At 43.7% G+C, this 26,327-nt stretch overlaps 1 protein-coding gene across 2 annotated transcripts; it reads left to right on the top strand.

Annotated features, from left to right (window-relative positions):
- The first annotated feature begins 437 nt into the window (after positions 1 to 437).
- On the top strand, positions 438 to 25,383 carry LOC106563449 (cdc42 effector protein 2). 2 transcript variants are annotated; one of them, XM_014129040.3, is made up of 2 exons: positions 438 to 744; positions 14,866 to 25,383. In XM_014129040.3, the coding sequence occupies exon 2, from the start codon at positions 15,220 to 15,222 to the stop codon at positions 15,964 to 15,966; it is 747 nt and encodes a 248-aa protein (XP_013984515.1). In that variant the 5' UTR covers positions 438 to 744; positions 14,866 to 15,219; the 3' UTR covers positions 15,967 to 25,383. The 2 variants fall into 2 exon arrangements, with proteins under 2 accessions (XP_013984515.1, XP_013984514.1); XM_014129039.3 differs by lacking the exon at positions 438 to 744 and adding an exon at positions 6,338 to 6,903.
- The last annotated feature ends 944 nt before the right edge of the window (positions 25,384 to 26,327 follow it).

Below are 26,327 nucleotides of genomic sequence, written 5' to 3'. Positions count from 1 at the left end.
CGAATATCAACATTTAAAAACGTTGACACGATTAGAAAAGAAAACGAGATACATTTTGTATAATGGAGTTAAAAAAGGAGATGGTTCAGTAAGTTGTCTAACTCTTGTTTTTCATGCCTTCATGAAAGGATGAGGATGATGATATGAATGTGTCTTTGACTGGGTTTTGAACACTCAGGATCCTATTCAATCAAACTTCAATCAAACGAGTTCAGAGTATGATCAACATAATGTTATTTGTGTGCTTTGAGAAGCTTGTGTGAGTTATGCAATTAGCTTTTTTATCATCTCACACTGAAAAACATTGTTTTCTTGAGTGTAAATTGATTTATAAAATGTGTTTTAATTTTCCAGAAACCTAGTTAACTGTTTTGATTGAAATGGTTTCATAATCACTCATACTTTCTCTAGTAAGCAAAAATCTGTGGGTTTGTGTTTGCATGACTTTCAAATTAAATTGTATTTGTCACATGCGCCGAATACAACAGAAGTAGACTTTATCGTGAAATGCTTACTTACGAGCCCTTTCCCAACAATTGAAAGTACTTTTTTTCTTGCTTAAGCTCTTATGCATTATGCATGACAGCAAGGCAAGCACTGGGAGGGGTGATGAACAGTCTGAACACTGGAGAGCTGAAAGTACACATGTCTTTTTTCGGTTTACCAATCCAAGGACCTGGTGGGAAAGAAACTAAAAGAACAGATCCTGAAAGGACTAAAGCTCAGGCTACAGCATGAACACAGGTTGGTGAAACAAACATTCCCTAACATCTGGGCTGTATTTTGGGCTGTATGGAAAGGAGGAAGGGGAAATACAATAGTTAGTCTGCCCTTATCCGGACCAGAACTGTTCCCTCTACAGCCTTGTTAGTAGCTCTCTACTCAAAATCGGCTTCAACCCAACCATGTGTAGGCTACACTCAGATTGTATGAACAGCTTTGTTTTTACAGGTTATGAAATCCTTTAAAAAATTGCCTGCACATGCTTTGGTTGGAGTTCAGATGTCATTAAAAACAGACGTTATGACATGTTCGTTGAATCAATGCCCAAATAGCTATCAGAGGAGGGTTGTTGCATTTTTTAAATGCTGCCATCATTGTACTATGCCTCTCTTATGTTCACCACGTGTTTGCTGCCGTTGCTAAAAGAGCACATAGTGGTAATCACTTATCGTAAATCATGGCTAATGTTTTGAGCTCTATCGAAACTATCATATCAACGGGACCTGAAGAACTGTAATATTCTGTTTCACAGAGTCGTGGCTGAACAAGGACATTGATCATATACGTCTCGCTGGGTTTTTCAATGTATTGTCAAGACCGGTCAGCAGCCTTGAGTAAGATGAGGGGGGAGGGGTGTGTCTTTGTTAAAACCGCTTAAGGATTAGCCCCTTTTTTTCCATTTTTGCCTAAATCTAACTGCCTGTATCTCAGGCCCTGGAGCAAGGATATGCATATTCTTGGTACAATTTCAAAGGAAACACTTTGAAATTTATGGAAATGTGAAAGGAATGTAGTAGAATAATACACAATAGATCTGGTAAAAGATAATACAAAGAAAAAACAACCGTTCTTTTGTTTGTTTTTGTACCATCATCTTTGAAATGCAAGAGAAAGGCCATAATGTATTATTCCAGCCCAGGTGCAATTTAGATTTTGCCCACTAGATGGCATCAGTGTATGTGGAAAGTTTTAGACTGATCCAATGAACCATTGCATTTCTGTTCAAAATTTAGTATCAAGACTCCCAAAATGTGCCTGATTTGTTTATTTATAACTTTTCATGTTCAAAATTGTGCACTCTCCTCAAACAATAGCTTGGTATTCTTTCACTGTAATAGCTACTGTAAATTGGACAGTGCAGTTAGATTAACAAGAATTTTAGCTTTATGCCAATATCAGATATGTCTATGTCCTGGGAAATGTTCTTGTTACATACAACCTCATGCTAATCGCATTAGCCTATGTTAGCTCAACCATCCCGTGAAAGGGACACAGATCCGGAAGAAGTTTTTTAACAACTGGTGCACGATCTCAAACGCTAAGAAAGTCTCTAGTTTTTGCTTGTCTGAGATAGAATACCTCATGATAAGCTGCAGACCATACTATTTACAAAGAGAGTTTTCATCTATATTTTTCATAGCTGTCTATACTGGCACTAAGACCGCACTCAATGAGCTGTATAGGGCCATAAGCAAACAAGAAAATGCACACCCCGAGGCGGCACTTGTCGTGGCCGGTGATTTTAATGCAGGGAAACTGAAATCCATTTTACCAGCATGTCACCTGTGCAACTAGAGGGAACAAAATTCTAGATCACCTAGATCACACACAGAAATGCATACTCCCTTGCCCTCCCTTTGGCAAATCTGATCATAACTCTATCCTCCTGATTCCTTCTTACAAGCAAAAACTCAAACAGGAAGTACCTGTGACACACTCAATACAGAAGTGGTTTGATGAAGCGAATGCTAAACTACAGGACTGTTTCACTAGCGCAGACTGGAATATGTTCCGGGATTCATCTGATAACATTGAGGAGTTTACCACATCAGTCACCGGCTTCAATAATAAGTGCATCGAAGACATTGTCCCTACAGTGACCACGTACATATTCCAACCAGAAGCTCTTACAAGCAACATCCTCCCTGAGCTAAAGGCTAAAGCTGCCTCTCCGTAGCTGATGTGAGTAAGACCTTTAAACAGGTTAACATGCACAAGAAAGATCCACAGATGACGCAACCTCTATTGCACTCCACACTTCCCTTTCCCACCTGGACAAGAGGAACATCTATGTGAGAATGCTGTTCATTGACTACAGCTCAGCGTTCAACACCATAGTACCCTCCAAGCTCATCACTAAGCTCAGGACCCTGGCACTGAACAACTCCCTGGCACTGAACAACTCCCTCTGCAACTGGATCCTGGACTCCCTGATGGGCTGCCCCCTGGTGACGAGGGTAGGGAACAACAAATCCTCCACACTGACCCTTAACACGGGGGCCCCTCAATGTTGTGTGCATAGTCCCCTTCTGTACTCTCTGTTCACCCATGACTGCTTGGCCACGCACGACTTAAACACAATCATTAAGTTTTCTGACGAGACAATGGTGGTAGGGCTGGTCAATGCTGACGATGAGACAGCCTATAGGGAGGAGGTCAGTGACCTGGTAGTGTGGTGCCAAGACAACAACCTCTCCCTCAACGTCACCAAGACAAAGGAGCTGATCGTGAACTACAGGAAATGGAGGGCTGAGAACGCCCCCATCCACATCGATGGGGCTGTAGTGGTCGAGAGATTCAAGTTCCTCTGCGTCCATATCACTAAGGAAATAACATGGCCCAAACACCCCAACAGAGTCGTGAAGAAGGTACGACAATGCCTCTTCCCCCTCAGGAGGCTGAAAAGATTTGGCACGGGCCCTTGGATCATCAAAAAGTCTACAGCTGCACCACTGAGAGCAGCTTGACTGGCTGCATCACAGCTTGGTATGGCAACTGCTAGGCATCTGACCACAAGGCGCTACAGAGGGTAGTACGTATGGCCCAGTATATCACTGGGGCAGAGCTCCCTGCCATCCAGGACCTCTAAACAAGGCACAGCGGAAGGCTCTAAAAATTGTCAGACTCTAACCACTCAAGTTATAGACTGTTCTCTCTGCTACCACATGCCAAGCAGTACCGATCCACCCACAGGCTGGAACCAACAGGACCCTGAACAGCTTCTACCCCCAAGCCATAAGACTGGTAATAGTTAACCAAACAGCTACCTGGGCTATTTGCATTGACCCTTTTTGCACTAACTCTTTTGACTCATCACATATGCTGTTTATTATCTATCCTGTTGCCTAGTTACTTTACCCCTACCTATACTGTATGTACAGAGCATTCAGAAAGTATTAAGACCCTTTGACTTTTTTCACATTTTGTTATGTTACAGCCTAATTCTAAAATATATGAAATAATTAATTTTCCTCATCAATCTACATACAATACCCCATAATGACAAAGCGAAAACAGGTTTTTAGAAATTGTTGCAAATTAAAATATATAAAAATAAACTGAAATACATTATTTACAGAAGTATTCAGACCCTTTGCTATGAGACTCGAAATTGAGCTCAGGTGCATCCTGTTTCCATTGATCATCCTTGAGATGTTTCTACAACTTGATTGGAGTCCACCTGTGGTAAATTCAATTGATTGGACATGATTTGGAAAGGCACACACCTGTCGATATAAATAAGGACCCACAGTTGACAGTGCATGTTATAGCAAAAACCAAGCCATGAGGTCGTAGGAATTGTCCTTTGAGCTCCGAGACAGGATTATGTCGAGGCACAGACCTGGGGAAGGGTACCAAAACATTTCTGCAGCATTGAAGGTCCCCAAGAACACAGTGGTCTCCATCATTCTTAAATGGAAGAAGTTTGGAACCACCAAGACTCTTCCTAGAACTGGCCACCCGGCCAAACTGAGCAATCAGGGTAGAAGGGCTTTGGTCAGGGAGGTGACCAAGAACCCAATGGTCACTCTGACAGAGCTCCAGAGTTCCTCTGTGGAGACCATCTATGGTAGAGTAGCCAGACGGAAGCCACTCCTCAGTAAAAGGCACATCACAGCCAGCTTGGAGTTTTCCAAAAGGCACCAAAAGACTATCAGACCATGAGAAACAAGATTCTCTGGTCTGATGAAACCAAGATTGAACTCTTTGGCCTGAATGCCAAGCGTCACGTCTGGAGGAAACCTGGCACCATCCCTACGGTGAAGCACGGTGGTGGCAGCATCATGCTGTGGGGATGTTTTTCAGCGGCAGGGACTTGGAGACTAGTCAGGATCGAGGGAAAGATGAACGGAGCAAAGTACACAGAGATCCTTGATGAAAACCTGCTCCAGAGCGTTCAGGACCTCAGACTGGGGGTGAAGGTTCTTCCAACAGGACAATGACCCTAAGCACACAACCAAGACAACACAGGAGTGGCTTTGGGACAAGTCTCTGAATGTCCTTGAGTGGGCCAGCCAGAGCCTGATCGAACATTGAACCCGATCGAACATCTCTGGAGAGACCTGAAAATAGCTGTGCAGCGATGCTCTCCATCCAACCTGACAGAGCTTGAGAGGATCTGCAGAAAAGAATGGATAAATTCCCCAAATACAGGTGTGCCAATCACTGCCAAAGGTGCTTCAGCAAAGTACTGAGTAAAGGGTCTGAACACTTATTTAATGTGATATTTAAGTTTTTTATTTATTATTATTATTATTATTATTATTATTATTTAAAACCTGTTCTTGCTTTGTAGTTATGGGGTATTGTGTATAGATTGATTAAAGAAAAAATATTGTTTTTTAAATCCATGTTGGAATAAGGCTGTAACATCACAAAATGTGAAAAAAGTTGAAGTGTCTGAATACTATCCGAATGCACTGTATATTTCTACCTCAATTTCCTCGTACCTCGCACATCGATTCGGTACTGCCGTGTGTATAGCCAAGTTACTATTACTCATTGTGTATTTATTCCTCGTGTTATAATTGCTCTATTTTTCTATCTGGATTGTCGGGAAGGGCAGTAAGTAAGCATTTCACTGTTATTCTACACCCCTTGTTTACAAAGCATGTGTCAAATACAATTATTTGGTTTGGTTTAACTGTCTCATGTAGGTGATAGCACATAGGCCTATCCCTGAGTGACAAGTGTAAAATGTGCTCTATTGATTGTAGACTAGCTCAAACTTTGGGTTGCATAGGTCTACATTGGATTCAGAGGAAGCAGGTTGCTTTCTTACACATACCTATGTTAACATAATTAGCTTCAAAATCAAATACATGTGAATATTATAGACCTGTGGGACTTAATATTACCTTTATAAGGTACGTTTAAGGAAATAGCAACTGACCACAGAAGATTTCAAAATGACACAGCATGGACTGATGCCCGTTGTGGAGGTTGCATTGTAGTCTTTCGTTGGTTTCAGGTTATCAGAATGGAACAGCTATAACGGTTTCCTTCCCGCCAAATGTGCCATGCACGTTTGGCACAGATTTGGGCACCAGGCACACAGTAGCATTAGTTAGCCCTTTTTGCTCTCCTTCCTTACAGGTCTATTCGTATGGTTCGACTCACTCCTCTCGATCTTATCTTCTATAATAGGCACATTAAAGAGTCCAAAATAAACATTTCACGTGAGATTATGACTGCACTATTTCAATTGTTCCAAATGATTGATTGGAGATTCCAAATAAACAAATATGTGCTAATGAATAGCTCTCCACAGCCAACTCCCCTGTGTCAAAAAGAGGTGTGTGATTCCACTGACAAACACCGGGTGTAACTGTGAGTCAGTGTGCGCGCACATCTGAACAGCGACGGAAGCGCATGATGTGTTGGAATTTGTAGGAACGAGGAAGACATATTGTCCACCGGAGCAGAAGCCCGCCCTGGATTACAGCTCTTTCATGGAATGTTCACTGAGGAGAACTGTCGTTTTATTTGTTTTACCATCGGGAGTTTGTTAAGGTGATATGCGCACTGTGGGACCCTGAGGAATAGGCCATCAAAAGGGTTCTGCGCGAAATCCAGTGACAGAGTTTCCAGCTATTCAGCATTATTTAAGCGCGCACTCAACAGCAAAGTGAGAAAGCGATAATTAGGGATAAGAGGTATAGCGCATCTCTGATTCTACGATATCAGCACATCGTTGCTTTAGCAGCCTATGGACCATGACATCATATGAAGAAGCGGTTATTTGTCCGGTGAAAGCACCTACGCTCGCCAAGCACAGGGACTTCTGACATTATTTACGCACACTCAAATATCCGACCCCCGCTCTATGCAGGGCGCAGAGGAGACCGGTCTTATTGGTAAAAGTCAGGGCTGTCATTTCGGACAACTGGCATCGGTGAGGTAAGCAGATCTAATCTATTCTACCTTCTTGAATGCTGCGTACAGCAGCTAAGATGCGTGTAACGAGTAGACATTATATAAAATATAACCTAGGTATCCTAGAAATAGATGAATAGGAGAGGTACTGAGGAAAACCGTCCTCCGACATTATCTGCCTCATCAAACGTCAGAGTTTTACAGACAATGTTTAATGTGACCAAATTGGACTCATCTTATTTTGAGGATTCCATATTTATGTTAGCCCATTAGTCAACCCTTTTGCAGCACACCTCTTAAATGATATTCTAGATACTAGGGAACATTTCTAACAATATAAAAAAATATTCATCATCATTGGGAATGACCTGTTCCCTTCTGCTCATCTGAATTTACTCTTCATTTGTCCTGTATTTGTTGACGAAGTATGTGTTGATAGAAACGTGTCCTCTTCTTGGGACAGAGGTGGATTTGGGGTAGTGCGCTACAATCCTCAAATTCATTAGTTGATATGTTTATGCAAATTATACTGTTCTATTATTGTTGACCAAACATCCCACATTCACAACCCTTTCCTACCCTAGCTGAGCATTCCCAAATGATCCTTAATAGGTAAGGATTTTTGAAAGAATTGTCTGTCTGGTTCTGTTTGTATCATGAGAAAGGAATCTAAAATACCATCCAAAAAACGTTCAGCTCCAGATCTCCTAATCACTTTCAGGTGTGGCTTGTGAGGGATGTTTTTTTTTCTACCACCTGACTTCTTTCAAACAGACCATAATTCTCCAGCCCTGCAGCAGTGAAATTCTTTCAAACTCTGAATGACATGATCATCCCTTCAGCCGTTGAGGCCTGTTGTCTCTCACTGGCCTCCTGTGACAGAGTCATTTGAATGGTGACACTGCGAGCATTGTTCAAAAAAGCACTCGGTTGCAGTCAACAGTATGTTCTGGGTGAACAATGTCCTCCTTAGACCTCTGAGAGTTCTCTTTGTGTGATTTCTGTCAATGGCAGCCTGGGACAAACATGTTGTGACAGTATGTCCCATACAATATCTAACAAATGAACAAGCTTTTCAAGGGCTTCACCAAGCATTGTTCTATCTCAGCTGTGGCAGTTAAGAGCTGGCTTACAAAGCCTGGTCATTTCATGGATTCAGCTCTCGTCTTGCTTGTTGGAAACGTTGACACACAAGAAGCTGTACATTTTTGGAAGCTGTACAAATATAAAAAGGGCATGTCAAAACAGACCCTTCAGAATCCTATCTTTATTTTTCCAGTGTATTATATATATTTTTTTACCTCCTTGAAATTGTGTTGAAAGTGCTTCAGTGAGGTTCTCAGTTCAATCTTATTCTGCCTGTGTTTTCCCCACTTTTTGTGAAAACTGGAACTGAATGACTAAAAATAGGAAAATACCATGCATGATAAAATGTCTGGAAACAAAGAGCTATGTGGCGGCTGGTGAGGAAGAGTTATAGGAGGACGCACTCATTGTAATGTCTGGAATGGAAACCCCGCGTTTGTCTGCATTGTATTTATTCCACTATGGCTCTTTGCTGTGGCTCTTTGCTGTGGCTTCTTGCTGTGGCTTCTTGCTGTGGTTCCTTGATGGTCAAGTTCTGGTTGCTTTTCGGAGAAAAGCAGGGCATGTCACAAGACTGTCTCCACAACATTGGCTCCTTCATCACCTTGGATAAGGGGAGCAGTGGTGTCACACACAACTCAGATGGCCAATGTGTCTGAAGTAACGGCTCAGGTAAGATGTCCCTCAGCTTTGGCTCTTGGCTGGGCTGTGCCAGTGGCTGTATCTGCGGCTGGGGTTTATAATTTCAACCCTGGTGGTCACCTTGGCCTCCGAGACGGTTGCACTTGAGTAGTCGTCTGTCTTTGTTCCTGAACCGGTGCAAAAAAAAAGCCATTATTAATATCATGTGACCACAACCAGTCTTTAATCCCACAGGTCTGCCAAGATCTTGGCTGCTTTATGTTGACAAAGCACTGAAGCATTCTTTCAAATGTGCCTGACAGGCCTTGGAAACTGCTTACTACAGTATGTGCAAGAGAAGTGCTCACTCTGAGTGTTTGAGTGAGTAGGCCTATGTGAAAGGGAGTGTGTTTTATTGTGTTAAACATACATGATATTTAAACACAGTATGTGTATAAGTCTTTTCAAACCCATTGTTACCAGGTTTGAATACTATTGACCTTTGATTAGAGTGATCATTAACTCTGACAAATACATTTTATGGAGGCAAAGGAATTTCATTAGTCTGGTCAGCAGATGTATAGCTTTTCCATACGAACAAGACAAGGGATCTGCGACAAGGCTAGAATCTCATTACAATGTTGTTTTGTCCAAACCTTTTCAGTGAAGTATCCTAATGTATTATTCAATTCTAATCATCCTGATGGGTCTTCTACCCTGCTCGTTTGAATGAAACAGATAGATTGTGTGCTTTAGACCATTGCAAAGTATTCACGTACACAGTCTGGGTCCCCAATGGCATGTCTGAGAGAGACTCCTTCACTGTGGCCAAACAGAATGCAGCTAGAGATGAGGCACTTCTCTCTCTGTCTGTCATTATCTCCACAGACCAGTGATTCAGTTAGCACTGCTACCTTCTGTCTATCGCAAAGTAATAAAGGCTTTTTAAATGTTATATTATTAGCTACAGTTGAAGTCGGAAGTTTACATACACCTTAGCCAAATACATTTAAACTCAGTTTTTCACAATTCCTGACATTTAATCCTAGTAAAAATTCCCTGTCTTAGGTCAGTTAGGATCACTACTTTATTTTAAGAATGTGAAATGTCAGAATAATAGTAGAGAGTGATTTATTTCAGCTTTTATTTCTTTCATCACATTCCCAGTGGGTCAGAAGTTTACATACACTCAATTAGTATTTGGTAGCATTGCCTTTAAATTGTTTAACTTGGGTCAAACGTTTCGGGTAGCCTTCTACAAGCTTCCCACAATAAATTGGGTGAATTTTGGCCCATTCCTCCTGACAGAGCTGGTGTAACTGAGTCAGGTTTGTAGGCCTCCTTGATCGCACACGCTTTTTCAGTTCTGTCCACACATTTTCTATAGGATTGAGGTTAGGGATTTGTGATGGCCACTCCAATACCTTGACTTTGTTGTCCTTAAGCCATTTTGGCACAACTTTGGAAGTATGCTTGGGGTCATTGTCCATTTGAAAGACCCATTTGCGACCAAGCTTTAACTTCCTGACTGATGTCTTGAGATGTTGCTTCAATATGTCCACATAATTGTCCTTCCTCATGATGCCATCTACTTTGTGAAGTGCAACAGTCCCTCCTGCAGCAAAGCACCCCCACAACATGATGCTGCCACCCCCGTGCTTCACGGTTGGGATGGGGTTCTTCGGCTTGCAAGTCTCCCCCTTTTTCCTCCAAACATAACAATGGTCATTATGGTCAAACAGTTCTATTTTTGTTTCATCAGACCAGAGGACATTTCTCCAAAAAGTACAATCTTTGTCCCCATGTGCAGTTGCAAACCGTAGTCTGGCAGTTTTGGAGCAGTGGCTTCTTATTTGCAGAGCTGCCTTTCAGGTTATGTCGATATAGGACTCGTTTTACTGTGGATATTGTAACGGCTGTCTGAAGAGAGAGTGGACCAAAACGCAGCGGAGTTAGTGTTCGTCATATTTAATTGAGAAAGAACACTATACAAAACAAGAAACTGACAGCCAAACAGTCCTGCCAGGTGAAACACAATGACAGAAACAATTACCCACAAAACCCCAACGGAAAAACATGCACTTATGTGTGACTCCCAATCAACAACAACGAACTTCAGCTGTGCCTGATTGGGAGCCACACACGGCCCAAAACAAAGAAATACAAAAACATAGAAACAGAACATAGAACGCCCACCCAATGTAACACCCTGGCCTATCCAAAATAAAGAACAAAAACCCCCTCTATGGCCAGGGCGTTACAGTACCCCCCCCTCCCCCCCAAGGTGCGGACTCCGGCCGCAAAACCTGACACTGAAGGGGAGGGTCTGGGTGGGCCTTCTTATGGCGGCGGCTCAGGTGCGGGACGTGGCCTCTGCCCCACCCTTGGCGTCGCCCTCTTAGGTGGTGCACCTGGCCACGCCGAAGGTCTGGTGGGCGACCCTGACTTTGCCTGGCTGGCGGGCGACCCTTGTTGCGCCCGGCTGGCGGACGACCCTGGCTGCGCCCGGCTGGCGGGTGGGGATGGCTGTGCCCGGCTGGCGGGCGACCCTTGCTGCGCCCGACTGGCGGATGACCCTGGCTGCGCCCGGCTGGCGGGCGGCGATGGCAGATCCGGACTGGCGGGCGGCGATGGCAGATCCGGCACGGCGGGCCACTCTGGCAGATCCGGACAGGCGGGCCACTCTGGCAGATCCGGACAGGCGGGCCACTCTGGCAGATCGGGACAGGCGGGCCACTCTGGCAGATCGGGACAGGCGGGCCACTCTGGCAGATCGGGACAGGCGGGCCACTCTGGCAGATCCGGACAGGCGGGCCACTCTGGCAGATCCGGACAGGCGGGCCATTCTGGCAGATCCGGACAGGCGGGCCACTCTGGCAGATCCGGACAGGCGAGACCCACTGGAGGTCTAGTCCTGGGAGGTGGCACAGGACGCACCAGGATGGGGAGACACACTGGAGGCCTGGTCCGAGGAGGAGGCACAGGCTTAACCAGGATGGGGAGACCCAATGGAGGCCTGGTCCGTGGAGCAGGCACAGGACAGACCAGGATGGGGAGACCCACTGGTGGACTGGTCCTAGGAGGAGGCACAGGACTGACCAGGATGGGAAGACTTGCAGGAGGCCTGGTTCTGGGCGTAGGCACAGGACGTGCAGGGCTGGGAAGACATGCAGGAGGCCTGTTTCTGGGCGTAGGCACAGGACGTGCAGGGCTGGGAAGACATGCAGGAGGCCTGTTTCTGGGCGCAGGCACAGTCTTCAACAGACGGCCAGCACGCACCTCAGGACGAGTATGGAGAACTGACTCAGGTGACATCAATTCACTGACACGCTCCGTAGGGCGAATGCCGTGCCTTATGCACCAAACCAGCAGGTCTCTCATCTCTCTCTCCTCCAATCTCCCTATCAACTCCTTCACTGTCTCTGCTTTCCACCCTTCGCTCACCTCCAACGTCAACCCGACTGGCTCTGGTTCCGACCTCGGCACCGCCGACTGTCCCGTGTGCCCCCCCCAAAAAAAAATCTTGGGGCTGCCTCTCGTGCCTGTTGCGCTCTCACTCCTCATACCATCGCCTCTCCGCTCTCGCCGCTTCGATCTCCCACTGCGGGAGGCAATACTCCCCAGCCTGAGTCCATGGTCCCTCTCCGTCCAGTATCTGTTCCCATGTCCATGAGTCCATCATGCTGCTCTCCTGGTGCTGCTCCTTCCTCCGCTGCTTGGTCCTTTTGTGGTGGGTAATTCTGTAACGGCTGTCTGAAGAGAGAGTGGACCAAAACGCAGCGGAGTTAGTGTTCGTCATATTTAATTGAGAAAGAACATTATACAAAAACAAAACAAGAAACTGACAGTCAAACAGTCCTGCCAGGTGAAACACAATGACAGAAACAATTACGCACAAAACTCCAACGGAAAAACATGCACTTATGTGTGACTCCCAATCAACAACAACAAACTTCAGCTGTGCCTGATTGGGAGCCACACACGGCCCAAAACAAAGAAATACAAAAACATAGAAACAGAACATAGAACGCCCACCCAATGTAACACCCTGGCCTAACCAAAATAAAGAACAAAAAACCCCTATATGGCCAAGGCGTTACAGATATAGATACTTTTGTACCTGTTTCCTCCAGCATCTTCACAAGGTACTTTGCTGTTGTTCTGGGATTGATTTGCACTTTTCACATCAAAGTCCGTTCATCTCTAGGAGACAGAACGCGCCTCCTTCCTGAGTGGTATGACGGCTGCGTGGTCCCATGGTGTTTATACTTGCGTACTATTGTTTGTACAGATGAACGTGGTACCTTCAGGCGTTCGGAAATTGCTCCCATGTCACGGCTGTCGAAAGGAGTAGATCAAAGTGCAGCGTGGTTGTAGTTCCACATTTTATTTAATCCGTGCAATTTTGCAATACATAAATAACTGAATAGACAAAACAACAAACCGTGACGCAGAGAGAAACAAACACTACACAAAATATAATAACCCACAAAACCCAGGAAGAAAAGCCCCTACTTAAATATGATCTCCAATTAGAGACGAGGACCAGCTGCCTCCAATTGGAGATCAACCCCAAAAAACAACATAGAAATAGAAAAACTAGAACTTAAACATAGAAATACAAAACATAGAAAAACACAAAACACCCCCTGTCACGCCCTGACCTACTCTACCATTGAAAATAACCTCTTACTATGGTCAGGACCTGACATCCGAAGGATGAACCAGACTTTTGGAGGTCTATAATATTTCTTCTGAGGTCTTGGCTGATTTCTTTTGATTTTCCCATGATGTCAAGCAAAGAGGCACAGAGTTTGAAGGTAGGCCTTGAAATACATTCACAGGTACACCTCCAATTGACTCAAATTGTGTCAATTAGCCTATCAGAAGCTTCTAAAGCCATGACATAATTTTCTGGAATTTTCCAAACTGTTTAAAGGAACAGTCAACTTAGTGAATGTAAACTTCTGACCCACTGGAATTTTGATACAGTGAATTATAAGTGAAATAATCTGTCTGTAAACAATTGTTGGACAAATTACTTGTGTCATGCACAAAGTAGATGTCCTAACCGACTTACCCAAAACTATAGTTTGTTAATAATACATTTGTGGAGTGGTTGAAAAACTAGTGTTAATGACTCCAACATAAGTGTATGTAAACTTCCAACTTCAACTGTATGTACTGTGTTTTAACAATGTGCAAATAGTTTAAGTACAAAGGGAAAATAAACTCACTCTCATTCTCTCTGTTAGTTAACAATGTGTGTCTGTGCTATCTGTCACCACCCAGAATGCACTCTGTTCTGGTTCAGCAGAGCTTCGATCAAGTTGGTTCGACCAGTTTCTCTCGCTCTACAGCCGTGACATCATGTGACATCATATTGTTACTTCTGGTACCCTTTGGGGGCTTTTATTCAGTAGTACCATTGTTTACTTGACATACAAGTTGAGGTCAGGTATTGTGTTTCGTATGCTGGTAGAAGGGAGACGCTGTTTTGTTTTTGTTATTGAGTGATCTATGTGCACAGTAGCTGATTAAAGTAAATATTCTGTGAGTGCCTGAGGCTCAAGCTCCTCCTGTGCACTCAGTGGTGCTACTGTAAAGCTATCCCTATCTCATAGCTGTAACCTAAGAAGCATGAGTTAATGTCAAGTCATGCTCTCTCTCTCATACCCAGGTTTTCCTGCTCTGCCTGGCCAAGGCCCTCACTGAGCAGCAGCAGCACTTTACTCTGCCTCCTTCAGAACTACTGTCTGCCAGCCTGACACACACCTGCCTCACTAAAGCTCCCTAAATAGGTTTAAACCAGGCTAACCTCTCTCTCGTCCACAAGGCATGCTACTGAAAGTGTCCTCTCTTATTTACACCTTCACACTCACATATCGCCTCTTCACTCCTCAGCAGTGGATCCTGATTCATTCAATCTGGCATTCACCATATAAGAACCTTTTCCCATGCTGCATTGCCAACAACAATAGACTGAGTGATTATTTCATGTCCTGTTGTTGATATGATACGATGGAAATATTTATTGAATTACTTTCTTTCATCTCAACTCTATCAAACTAGATCTAAGGGGTCTCTGGGTTCTTATGTGTCATGGTTGTTTTTCTACAATTGAGTGTTTATTTTCCTTACAAATTAAGTTTCTGAACATCAGACGTCATGTAATATCATGAGAGTATTGCTCCTCCATGTTTATATAGCATGCATTTTAGAGCAACAGTTCTATGATAGTTTTATATTCTAATGGCTTTCTTCTGCTTGTTTCCGCAGTGGGAGGTGATTGACACCGTGGACACAGTGAGCGGACCTCTCTAAAAAACCTCTCCAACAGTCGTCGTGCCAACCTCACTTCTTACTCACTGTGAAGCGCTGTTACAAGAGAGTGATGTGGACTTTATTTGGGACTATTCATCAGTAAAGCTGGCTGCAGAAGTAGCAGTCTTCCCTGAGCACCAGGCCTGACTGTTAATAGCTCAGCTCAGCTCAGCCAGCCAGCCTGGTTCCCTCTCCTTCTTCCTGTCTGATTCAGAGAGAAGCTCTTCCCAGCCTCCTCTCCTCTCCCCCCCACCACCCCCCACGTTGTTGCAGGAGTTGAGTCTCTGCTGCCCAGGGAGGGCTCCAGACATGTCCACCAAGGCACCCATATACCTGAAGCGGCGGAGCAGGAAGGGTAAGAAAGAAAAGCTGCGGGACATCCTCTCCTCGGACATGATCAGTCCTCCACTTGGGGACTTCCGCCACACCATCCACATCGGCAGCGGCGGGGGGGAGGACGACCTATTTGGGGACCTGTCCTTCCTGGAGGGGAAGTTCCACCTGCTCCCTGGGCAGCAGGGCGACAGCCTATCCCAGCGCTCTTCCATGTACGCAGAGCCCTTCCAGTTCAGCCGTACTGCCAGCATCAGCGGACACACAGCCTCCTCAGAGAGCTCCCCCCTTCTGAAGAACGCCCTCTCTCTGCCCGTCATTGGAGGGTTGCAGGCCATCACTCTGCCTGTCACCTCTGCACCCCCCACTGTTCCCCACCCACCTCAGAACGCAGCCCCCCCACCCAAACCTCCCCGACTGCACCTGGATGACAAGATCCTGATGTCCCATCACCCAGGCCTGGACTCCCCCAGCAGGACTTCCCAGTTCTGCCCACCCTCTCCCAGGTTTTCATCAGACGAGGATGTGTGTATCCAGGACCCCTATCTGGATGACCGGGTTCAGGAGCGTCCCTACTTGTCCAACGCAGGCTCCCTGCTCTCCCTGCACCTGGACCTGGGCCCCTCCATCCTGGATGACGTGCTGCAGATCATGGACCGTCAGCGCCTCAACGGCCTCAACGGAACCTGTCTGCAGGGAGGACGGCAAGAGCTCTACACCTGACCATGAGAAGTCCTCCTCCCTCGGTCCTCTGTCCCTTTACTGTCTTTCGTAGTGTAACACAGGAGGTTCTGACCTCAACCAGGCCTTGCTTGATCACAAGGCTGGGTTTGTACAGTAGTTTGCTCATATTAAGTGCTTTTTTTCTGGAACATAACATCAATTTCTGTTAGTGTTTTAATTGATATTGAATATCTTTCTACACTTTTCCATATTTGAATTACTTAATGTAGGAAGTGTTGTCTAATGAGGTGACATGAGCCAAAAGCTGACTGTTAAATCTCCTCTGCCCTTCCTCCAAAGAGGACATGAAGAGACTGGGGAAAGAATACACTGCTGGTCAGGAACTGAGGTCAGCATATATCTATCTGTTTGGGCTAATATGTCAGTGGGAAGGGTATGGTAAAACCTGAAGGTCGGTGTTAGATCATTTTTCTACTGCACCTGAGCTGTAGACTACTGTATGTACTCCGAAGATCACAGTTTGCTGCGTGTGTCATACAGATTTATCCAGCTTATGAAGCTATTCTGGAACAGACATTCTATTCAGACTTTGGGGATATTGTTCTCAAAGACACACACTTACGGAAAGATGAACTGTACGACAGGGATGACGTAATCTCTGCAAGGACAGAGAGCCAGAGTGGGAGAGGAGGTCACCTCCCTGAGTCTCTGTCTCAGTTTTCAGATTGTGTTCATTTTTACTGCAAGATTGTGAAAGCTGTAACTTTGTATCAGGAGAGACACTGAGTGTTGGAGAGTGCAGTTCCATATCTGTCGTCCTTTCAGCAGATCTACAGAGCAAAGCTCTCTGTTTTTACTGGCTCTCAGGCTCTGGTCATTGAGATGTTGGACACGCTTGGAGTACTGTTACGTTTTGATTCACAACCTGAGACTGCTCATAAAGAGATTATCTCACCGCTGTAGCCATCCAAGTCCTTGTGTTGCTCCAACTATCTCTGTACCAACACAGAAAAGTTCACAATCAGACTATTACCAATGTTATTTGGAATTCTAGTTAAAAGATACTTCAGTGTTTGCAGTACAATACAGCGTAGAGTTGCTGGAACACCAATTGCTGCATGGGGTATATATTTTTCTATTTCAGTATTACATCAATAACAATGTAGCAATCAACTGGATAATGATAACGGTTAATGATTCTTCACAAACCCAATAAGAAATGCTTTATGATTTGCACCCAGAGGTGCACTGATTCACTTCAACATTGTACAAATGATTTCAAAAGTGAAATGATAGATAATACAATTTAGAACATACGTTGGTTCTTTGATAACAGTGGACCAATGATGTGCAGGTCTGCCTTAAGAATTCCACAAAACGCTGGATACCCGTTAACCCATTTATAATGTACCCAACAGGGGTTCTATACATTACATGTCCTACTGTAGGCTAACATACACTACATTTATGCATAACGCTAAACAATATCATTATAGTATTATATTTGATTAATCTCATATTAGATCAAATGTCTTGATACTTTCACACATACTAAAGCACTTAAACCTGTCGGCATTGTAACTGCATATAACTACATTAATTACAGCTTTTAAACTGCTCTATAATTTCTGTTTACTTTTGGATATCAACTCATCAGATCAAATCTATCAAAATAGAATATTCTCACTCCATACATATCCACCCTGTCACAGGCGGACTTGCGCCCCCTGCTGGTTGACTTGCGCCCCCTGCTGGTTGAGAAAGAATTACACCAGATAACATCAATCCCTTTCCAGACAGTTTAGGTGGGGACCTTAGGAAAACAAATACAAAACAGCTGAACTCAAGTGACTGCCTCACTGATAAGCTTCTAGTGGCACCTTAATTGAGGAGAATGGGCTCATTTAAAAAAACAAAGGTACAATTTTTTTTTTTAACTAGGCAAGTCAGTTAAGAACAAATTGTTATTTACAATCATGGCCAAACCCTCCCCTAACCCAGACAATGCTGGGCCAATTGTGTGCCACCCTATGGGACTCCCGATCATGGCCTGTTGTGATACAGCCCGGGATCAAACCAGGGTCTGTAGTGACGCCTCTAGCACTGAGATGCAGTGCCTTAGACCGCTGCACCACTCAGGAGTAAATCATAGTAATGGCTGGAACGGAATAAATGGAATTGTATCGAACACATCAAATAAATGGTTTCCACGTGTTTGATACAATTCTATTCACTCCGTTCCAGCCATTATTATGAGCCATCCTCCACTCAGCAGCCTCCTGTGCACCCTGTGCATGCTCAAGTGATTACTAAATTAGATGGAAAAGAACTTGGGCTCAATAACTGACATGTTGAGAAGAGGACTGTATTAATAGACATGTTGCAGAGAGAGAGAGAGGGTGTGATTAGATGTACTGCTGTGCAGTCTGTTTGGACTCTGAGAGAGAGAGAGAGAGAGAGAGAGAGGGGATATGGTAAGATGTGCTGCAGTGCAGTCTGTCCGAACTCAGAGAGAGAGAGAGAGAGGATGTGCTGCAGTGCAGTCTGGTCTGCTGACCGTGGCCAGGCCAGAATGGTGTTACGTAAGCCTGTGTCTGTTTACTCTGGAGCTCTGCTGACAGTCAGATCTGCAGCCAGCCCCTCAGTGAGAGGGGAGCTGTACGGTGCAGTACAGTACGTCAGGCTCCCCTGCAGCGTTTGGGACAGCACCTGTTGACAGACTGACATCAACACTACTAACCTTCACTGGCTCCTCCAACTGCTATAAATTCCGATTTTTACAATCTAGCCAGTCATATGCTGCACCTAATGACCATGGTAACATACTTTGGTGTTACTTTTTAAGTTGTGATATGCATGGTATGCCTCCTACAACAACTGAACTCAAGTTATTTTGGCATGTTTCCTATTGTATCTAGCTACTAGTTTAGACCTCCAAGTAAGTGCTGGTTGTTTTAGAAAGTGGCTGCAGCATACGGAGCCAAAACCCTTTGTCGTCCTGACTCCGTTTATCATAGTCGCTATGGCACTGACTTCTGATAATACCTGAATCGCCAGATATGAGGCTCCACTCCCCTACATATTTATTTGGACAGTGAAGCTAAAACTTTTGGTTCTATACTCCACCATTTTGCATTTGAGATCAAATGTTTTATATGAGGCGATGGAACAAAATGCCACCTTTTTATTTCATATACATACTGTATGTTTTACCGTTTAAAAATGAAAGAACTTTATGTATGTAGTCCCCCCATTTTGAAGGTATCATAAGCATTTGGACAAATTCAGTTAGTGTATTAAAGTAGTCAAAAGTACAACTCTACTCTGTAACTTTCTCACTCATCATTATTCACGATTCATTCATGATTATCCGTAATCATGGTAGCTTCCAAATTAATGTACAAGTGCTCAGAAACATATTTTATTTACAATAAAAGTGACTCCAAAAATACATTATTTACAATTCATTTCTATTGGGCACAACATAATCTAAAACAAACTGCAAATGCATACAACAAGTTTGCAGAGTCACAAGCTTGATGTAGTCATTGCGTGCTAGAAATATGGGACCTAATACTAAAATTCCCACTGGGCACAGACGTCAGTTCAACATCTAGTTTTGATTTATATTTGGTTGAAAAGTCAACCAATGTGAAATCAACAAGACATTTCACCATGTCATTTGATTCAATGTTATCACATTGAATTTTTTGGGTTGAAATGACATGGAAACAAAATTGATTTAGCCAGCTTTTGCCCAGTGGGTTTTGACTAAGTTAATTTGTCAAAATATACTGAACAAAAATCTAAACGCAACATGCAACAATTTCAAAGATTTTACTGAGTTACAGTTTATATAAGGAAATTAGTCAATTTAAATTCATTAATTAGGCCCTAATCTATGGGTTTCACATAACTGGGCAGGGGGCAGCCATGGGTGGGCCTGGGAAGGCATAGAATGATTTTTTTCCCCTACAAAAGGAATTTATTACAGACAGAAATACTCCTCAGTTTCATCAGGTGTCCGGGTGCCTGGTCTCAGACGATCCCACAGATGAAGAAGGCGGATGTGGAGGTCCTGGGCTGGCGTGGTTACACGTGGTCTGCGGTTGTGAGGCCGGTTGGACGTACTGCCAAATCCTCTAAAATGACATTGGAGGCGGCTTATGGTAGAGAAATGAACATGAATTTCTCTGGCAACAGCTCTGGTGGATATTCCTGCAGTAATCTGTGGCATTGTTTTGTGTGAGAAAACTGCACATTTTAGAGTGGCCTTTTATTCAAATCAATTGTTATTTGTCACATGCGCCGAATACAACCTTACAGTGAAATGCTTACTTACAAGCCCTTAACCAACAATGCTCTTAAGAAAAAATAAGTGTTAAGAAATTATTTACAACAAAAAAAACTGAAGTAAACAATAAATAAATACAAAAATGAAAAAAAATAAGAAAATAGTAAATTAATTAAAGAGCAACAATAAAATAAAAGTAACAAGGCTATATACAGGGGTACCGGTACAGAGTCAATGTGCGGGGGCATAGGTTAGTCAAGGTAATTGAGTTGATATGTACATATATGTAGAGGTAAAGTGACTATGCATAGATAATAAACAGAGAGTAGCAGAAATGTAAAAATGTGTCTGGCCTTTTTAAGACCTTCCTCTGACACCGCCTGGTAAAGAGGTCCTGGATGGCAGGAAGCTTGGGCCCAGTGATGTGAACTGAGAGTTCTGGAGGGGACTGAGCACACACCCCTGAGGGGCCCCCTTGTTGAGGATCAGCGTGGCAGATGTGTTGTTACCTACCCTTACCACCTGTGGGTGGCCCGTCAGGAAGTCCAGGATTCAGTTTCAGAGGGAGGTCCCAGGGTCTTTAGCTTAGTGGTGAGCTTTGAGGGCACTATGGTGTTGAATGCTGAGCTGTAGTCAGTGAATAGCATTCTCACCTAGGTGTTCCTTTTGTCCAGGTGGGAAAGGACAGTGTGGAGTGCAATAGAGATTGTGTCATCTGTGGAGCTGTTGGGGTGGTATGCAAATTGCAGTGGGTCCAGTGATAATGGACCCACTGCAATTTGTGATAATGGTGTTAATGTGACCTATGACCAGCCTTTCAAAGCACTTCATGACTACAGACGTGAGTGCTATGGGTCTGTAGTAATTTAGGCAGGTTACCTTGGTGTTTTTGGGCACTCGGACTATGGTGGTCTGCTTGAAACATATTGGTATTACAGACTCGGTCAGGGACAGGTTGAAAATGTCAGTGAAAACACTTGCCAGTTGGTCTGCGCAGGCTTGGCTTACACATCCTGGTAATCCATCTGGCCCTGTGGCCTTGTGAATGTTGACCTGTTTAAAGGTCTTCCTCACATCAGCTACGGAGAGGTTGATCACACAGCCGTCCGGAACACCTGGTGCTCTCATGCATGATTCAGCGTTGCTTGCCTCAAAGCGCGCATAGAAGTAATTTAGCTCGTCTTGTAGGCTCGTGTCACTGGGCAACTAACGGCTGTGCTTCCCTTTGTAGTCCGTAATAGATTGCAACCCCTGCCACATCCGACGAGTGTCGGAGAACTGTAGTATTTGTATTTATTATGGATCCCCATTAGCTGCTGCCAAAGCAGCAGCTACTCTTCCTGGGGTCCAGCAGAATTAAGGCAGTTTATACAATATTAAAACATTACAATACATTCACAGATTTCACAACACACTGTGTGCCCTCAGGCCCCTACTCCACCACTACCATAGATCTACAGTACTAAATCCATGTGTATGTATAGTGCGTATGTTATCGTGTGTGTGTGTGCATGTGCGTGTGAGTGTGTGTCTGTGCCAATGTTTGTGTTGCTTCACAGTCCCCGCTGTTCCATAAGGTGTTTATTAATCAGGTTTTTTTTAATCTAATTTTACTGCTTGCGTCAGTTACTTGATGTGGAATAGAGTTCCATGTAGTCATGGCTCTATGTAGTACTGTGTGCCTCCCATAGTCTGTTCTGGACTTGGGGACTGTGAAGAGAAGCTTGGGCCTCTTGTGGCATGTCTTGTGGGGTATGCATGGGTGTCTGAGCTGTGTGCCAGTAGTTTAGACAGACAGCTCGGTGCATTCAACATGTCAATGCCTCTCATAAATAAAGTAGTGATGCAGTCAATCTCTCCTCCACTTTCAGCCAGGAGAGATTGACATGCATATTATTAATATTAGCTCTCTGTGTACCGTCCTTTTTTGTGGCACCTGACCACACAACTGTAGGACCTGCTTTGTTGATAGTGTTGTTAAGAAGGCAGAGCATCGCTTTATTATAGACAGACTTCTCCCCATCTTAGCTACTACTGCATCAATATGTTTTGATCATGACAGTTTAGAATCTCATGTTACTCCAAGCAATTTAGTCATATCAACTTGCTCAATTTCCACATTATTTATTACAAGATTTAGTTGAGGTTTAGAGTTTAGTGAGTGTTCCAAATACAATGCTTTAAGTTTTAAGAAATATTTAGGGCTAACTTATTCCTTGCCACCCACTCTGAAACTAACTGCAGCTCTTTATTGAGAGTTGCAGTCATTTCAGTTGCTGTAGTAGCTGACGTGTATAGTGTTGAGTCATCCGCATACATAGAAACTCTGGCTTTACTCAAAGTCAGTGGCATGTCGTTAGTAAAAATTTTAAAAAGCAAGGGGCCTAAACAGCTACCCTGGGGAATTCTTGATTCTAACTGGATTATATTTGATAGGCTTCCATTAAAGAACACCCTCTGTGTTCTGTTAAACAAGTAACTCTTTATCCACATTATAGCAGGGGGTGTAATGCCATAACACATACGTTTTTCCAGCAGCATACTATGCTCAGTAATGTCAAAAGCTGCACTGAAGTCTAACAAGACAGCCCCCACAATAATTTAATCATCAATTTCTCTCAGCCAATCATCAGTCATTTCTGTAAGTGCTGTGCTTGTTGAGTGTCCTTCCCTATAAGCATGCTGAAATTCTGTTGTAAATTTGTTTACTGTAAAATAGCATTGTATCTGGTCAAACACAATTTTTTCCAGAAGTTTACTAAGGGTTGGTAACAGGCTGATTGGTCGGCTATTTGAACCAGTAAAGGGGGCTTTACTATTCTTGGGTAGCGGAATGACTTTAGCTTCCCTCCAGGCCTGAGGGCACACTCTCTAGTAGGCTTAAATTAAAGACGTGGCAAATAGGAGTGGCAATATCGTCTGCTATTATCCCACAGTAATTTTCCATCTAGATTGTTAGACCCTGGTGGCTTGTCATTGTTGATAGACAACTCATTTTTTCACCTCTTCCACACTGACTTTACAGAATTCAAAAGTACAATTCTTGTCTATCATAATTTGGTCCGATATACTTGGATGTGTAGTGTCAGCATTTGTTGCTGGAATGTCATCCCTAAGTTTGCATATCTTGCCAGTAGGATTCAATCTGTCCTGTATTGACGCTTTGCCTGTTTGATGGTTCTTCGGATGGCATAGCGGGATTTCTTATAAGGGTTAGAGTCCCACTCCTTGAAAGTGGCAGCTCTACCCTTTAGCTTAGTCCAAATGTTACCTGTAATCCATGGCTTCTGGTTGGGGTATGTATGTACGTTCACTGTGGGGACAACGTCATCGATGTACTTATTGATGAAGCCAGTGACTGATGTACTCCTCAATGCCATCGGAAGAATCCCGGAACATATTCCAGTCTGTGATACAGTAGCAAAACAGTCCTGTAGCTTAGCATCTGCATCATCTGACCACTTCCGTATTGAGAAAGTCATTGGTACTTCCTGCTTTAGTTTTTACTTGTAAGCAGGAATCAGGAGGATAGCGTTATGGTCAGATTTGCCAAATGGAGAGCGAGGGAGAGCTTTGTACGCGTCTCTGTGTGTGGAGTAAAGGTGGTCTAGAGTTTTTTTCCCCTCTGGTTGCACATGTAACATGCTGGTAGAAATGAGGTAAAACAGATTTAAGTTTTCCTGCATTAAAGTCTCCGGGCAAAAGGAGCGCTGCCTCTGGATGAGCATTTTCTTGTTTGCTTAATGCCTTATACAGCTCGTTGAGTGCGGTCTTAGTGCCAGCATCGGCTTGTGGTGATAAATAGACAGCTACGAAAAATATAAATGAAAACTCTCTTTGTAAATAGTGTGGTCTACAGCTTATCATGAGATACTCTACCTCAGGCGAGCAAAACCTCGAGACTTCCTTAATATTAGATTTCATGCACCAGGTGTTATTGACAAATAGACACAGACCGCCACCCCTTATCTTACAGGAGGCAGCTGTTCTATCTTGCCGATGCACGGAAAACCCAGCCAGCTGTATATTATCCATGTCTTCGTTCACCCACGACTCCGTGAAACATAAGATATTCGAGTTTTTAATGTCCCGTTGGTAAGATAGTCTTTATCGGAGCTCATTCAGTTTATTATCCAGTGATTGCATGTTGGCTAATAGGACTGATGGTAGAGGCGTGTTACTCACTCACCGTCGGATTCTCCAGACCTACAACCGCTATATCTCCGTCTCTTCTTTATGCGAATGACAAGGATTTGGGCCTTGTCCGGTGTCTGAAGTAAATCCTTCGCGTCCGACTCGTTAAAGAAAAAAAATCTTCATCCAGTACGAGGTGAGAATTCACTGTTCTGATATCCAGATGCTATTTTCTGTCGTACTATACAGTGCCAGAAACATTATTTACAAATAAGTTACAAATAATGCAAAAAAACACACACAATAGCACAATTGGTTAGGAGCCCGTAAAACGGAAGCCATCTCCCCCAGCTCCATTATTATCTTCCCAGCACAAGGTGCACTTATGTAATGATCATGCTGTTTAATCAGCTTCTTGAAATGCCACACCTGTCAGGTGGATGGATTATCTTGGTGAAGGAGAAATGTTCACTAACAGGGATGTAAACAAATTTGTGCACAAAATCTGAATGAAATAAGCTTTTTGTGCATATGGAACATTTCTGGGATCTTTTATTTCAGCTCATGAAACATGGGACCAACACTTTACATGTTGCGTTAATATTTTTGTTCAGTGTACTAATGACGCCTTCAAATGAGGGGACTAGATGCATAAAGTGCTTTCATTTCTAAACGGTAACACCGATATGTATGAAAATACCTTCAAATTAAAAGGTGCAATTCTGTTCCGTCGCCTCATTTGAAACATTTGCTCTCAAATCCAAAATGCTTGAGTATAGAGCCAAATTAAAGATTTGAGCTTCACTGTCCAAATAAATAGACAGTTTAATATTTACCAAACTTCAAGGTTTTCTAGATATCTCTATTACATCATAACCTTTGCTGATCTTTATGTATGATTATGACTCTTATCGTGCTGCTATCAATTGGCATATTTTACATGTTTGGACAAATTGTTTACTTGCATCACACAATTACAAGCTGTAAATGATTATGAATAAATGCAATGTTATGGATAGAAGAAGAAAGACATCCTTGTTTAGTTATTCTCTCTGTGTGTGTGTGCGCACGCTCGCATTCTCTTGTTTGCCATGGTCCCTCCAGTTTTTGAATAGCCCTGGGAATGGCTCCAACTTGCTTTGTTAACACAGGGCCCTCGACACACACAGCCAGTGACCCTGAGAGCAGGGGTGGTCTGGAAACACCACTGAGAGGGGCCCTGCAGGGGAAGGCTCTCAGAGGGGAGTTAGACAGGCAGGTGAAAAAGCCGGGCGGATGAGGAGAGGGAGAGACCAAATATATATTTTTTATCCTTTTTTCTCTTAATTATTGTATCTCTGATCAGAGCAAATAGTTGAAGCAAACAAGTTAAAAACATCACTTCTTTCGGTTTCAACTGTGTTTTCAATTTGATTTGCTGTTGAGATTTTGTTCTGCCTCTTTGAGCTTTAGAGTCTTCAAGGAACTTCAGAGATAGCAAGATCCCACTGGGCACACACTGGTTGAAGATTTCCTAGGTGACCTCCAGAATATATTTGTGTTGATTATGGGACCACCCAGTCTATTCCTCTCTTATTTAATCATACTCAAAACCTCACGCTGTAAGTGGAACGTGTCCCCGCTGGCCTGGATAAATTATGTAACTCCTAATCTAAAACACTAATGACATTCGAAGGAGACCCCTTGTGAGTTTCACAATCAAATAAGTGTGTTGTACTTCACTGTCTCCCTCATTGGCTGGGAACACCAGCTGTGTGTCTTGGTCTAAAAGCATGGCATGCACAGATGTAAGAGGGCATAGTCGGAATGGAAAGGCCTGCCTAGAGCAGAGTGACCAATGCCAGCCTCTTTCTCCCTGGTCTGAGTTTGGACCTCTGCTTGGGTGTAATAAGTAATATTGGGCCACTGACAGGCTGAAAGTGGATAGCATTCAGTGAGTTTGACAGTTTACATGTCAGAAAAGCTCCTTGAA

This window comes from Salmo salar, chromosome 11 (genome assembly GCF_965601325.2).
Source record: "Salmo salar chromosome 11, fSalSal1, whole genome shotgun sequence".
Lineage (NCBI taxonomy): Eukaryota > Metazoa > Chordata > Actinopteri > Salmoniformes > Salmonidae > Salmo > Salmo salar.
This window is presented reverse-complemented; position numbering and strand designations above follow the sequence as displayed.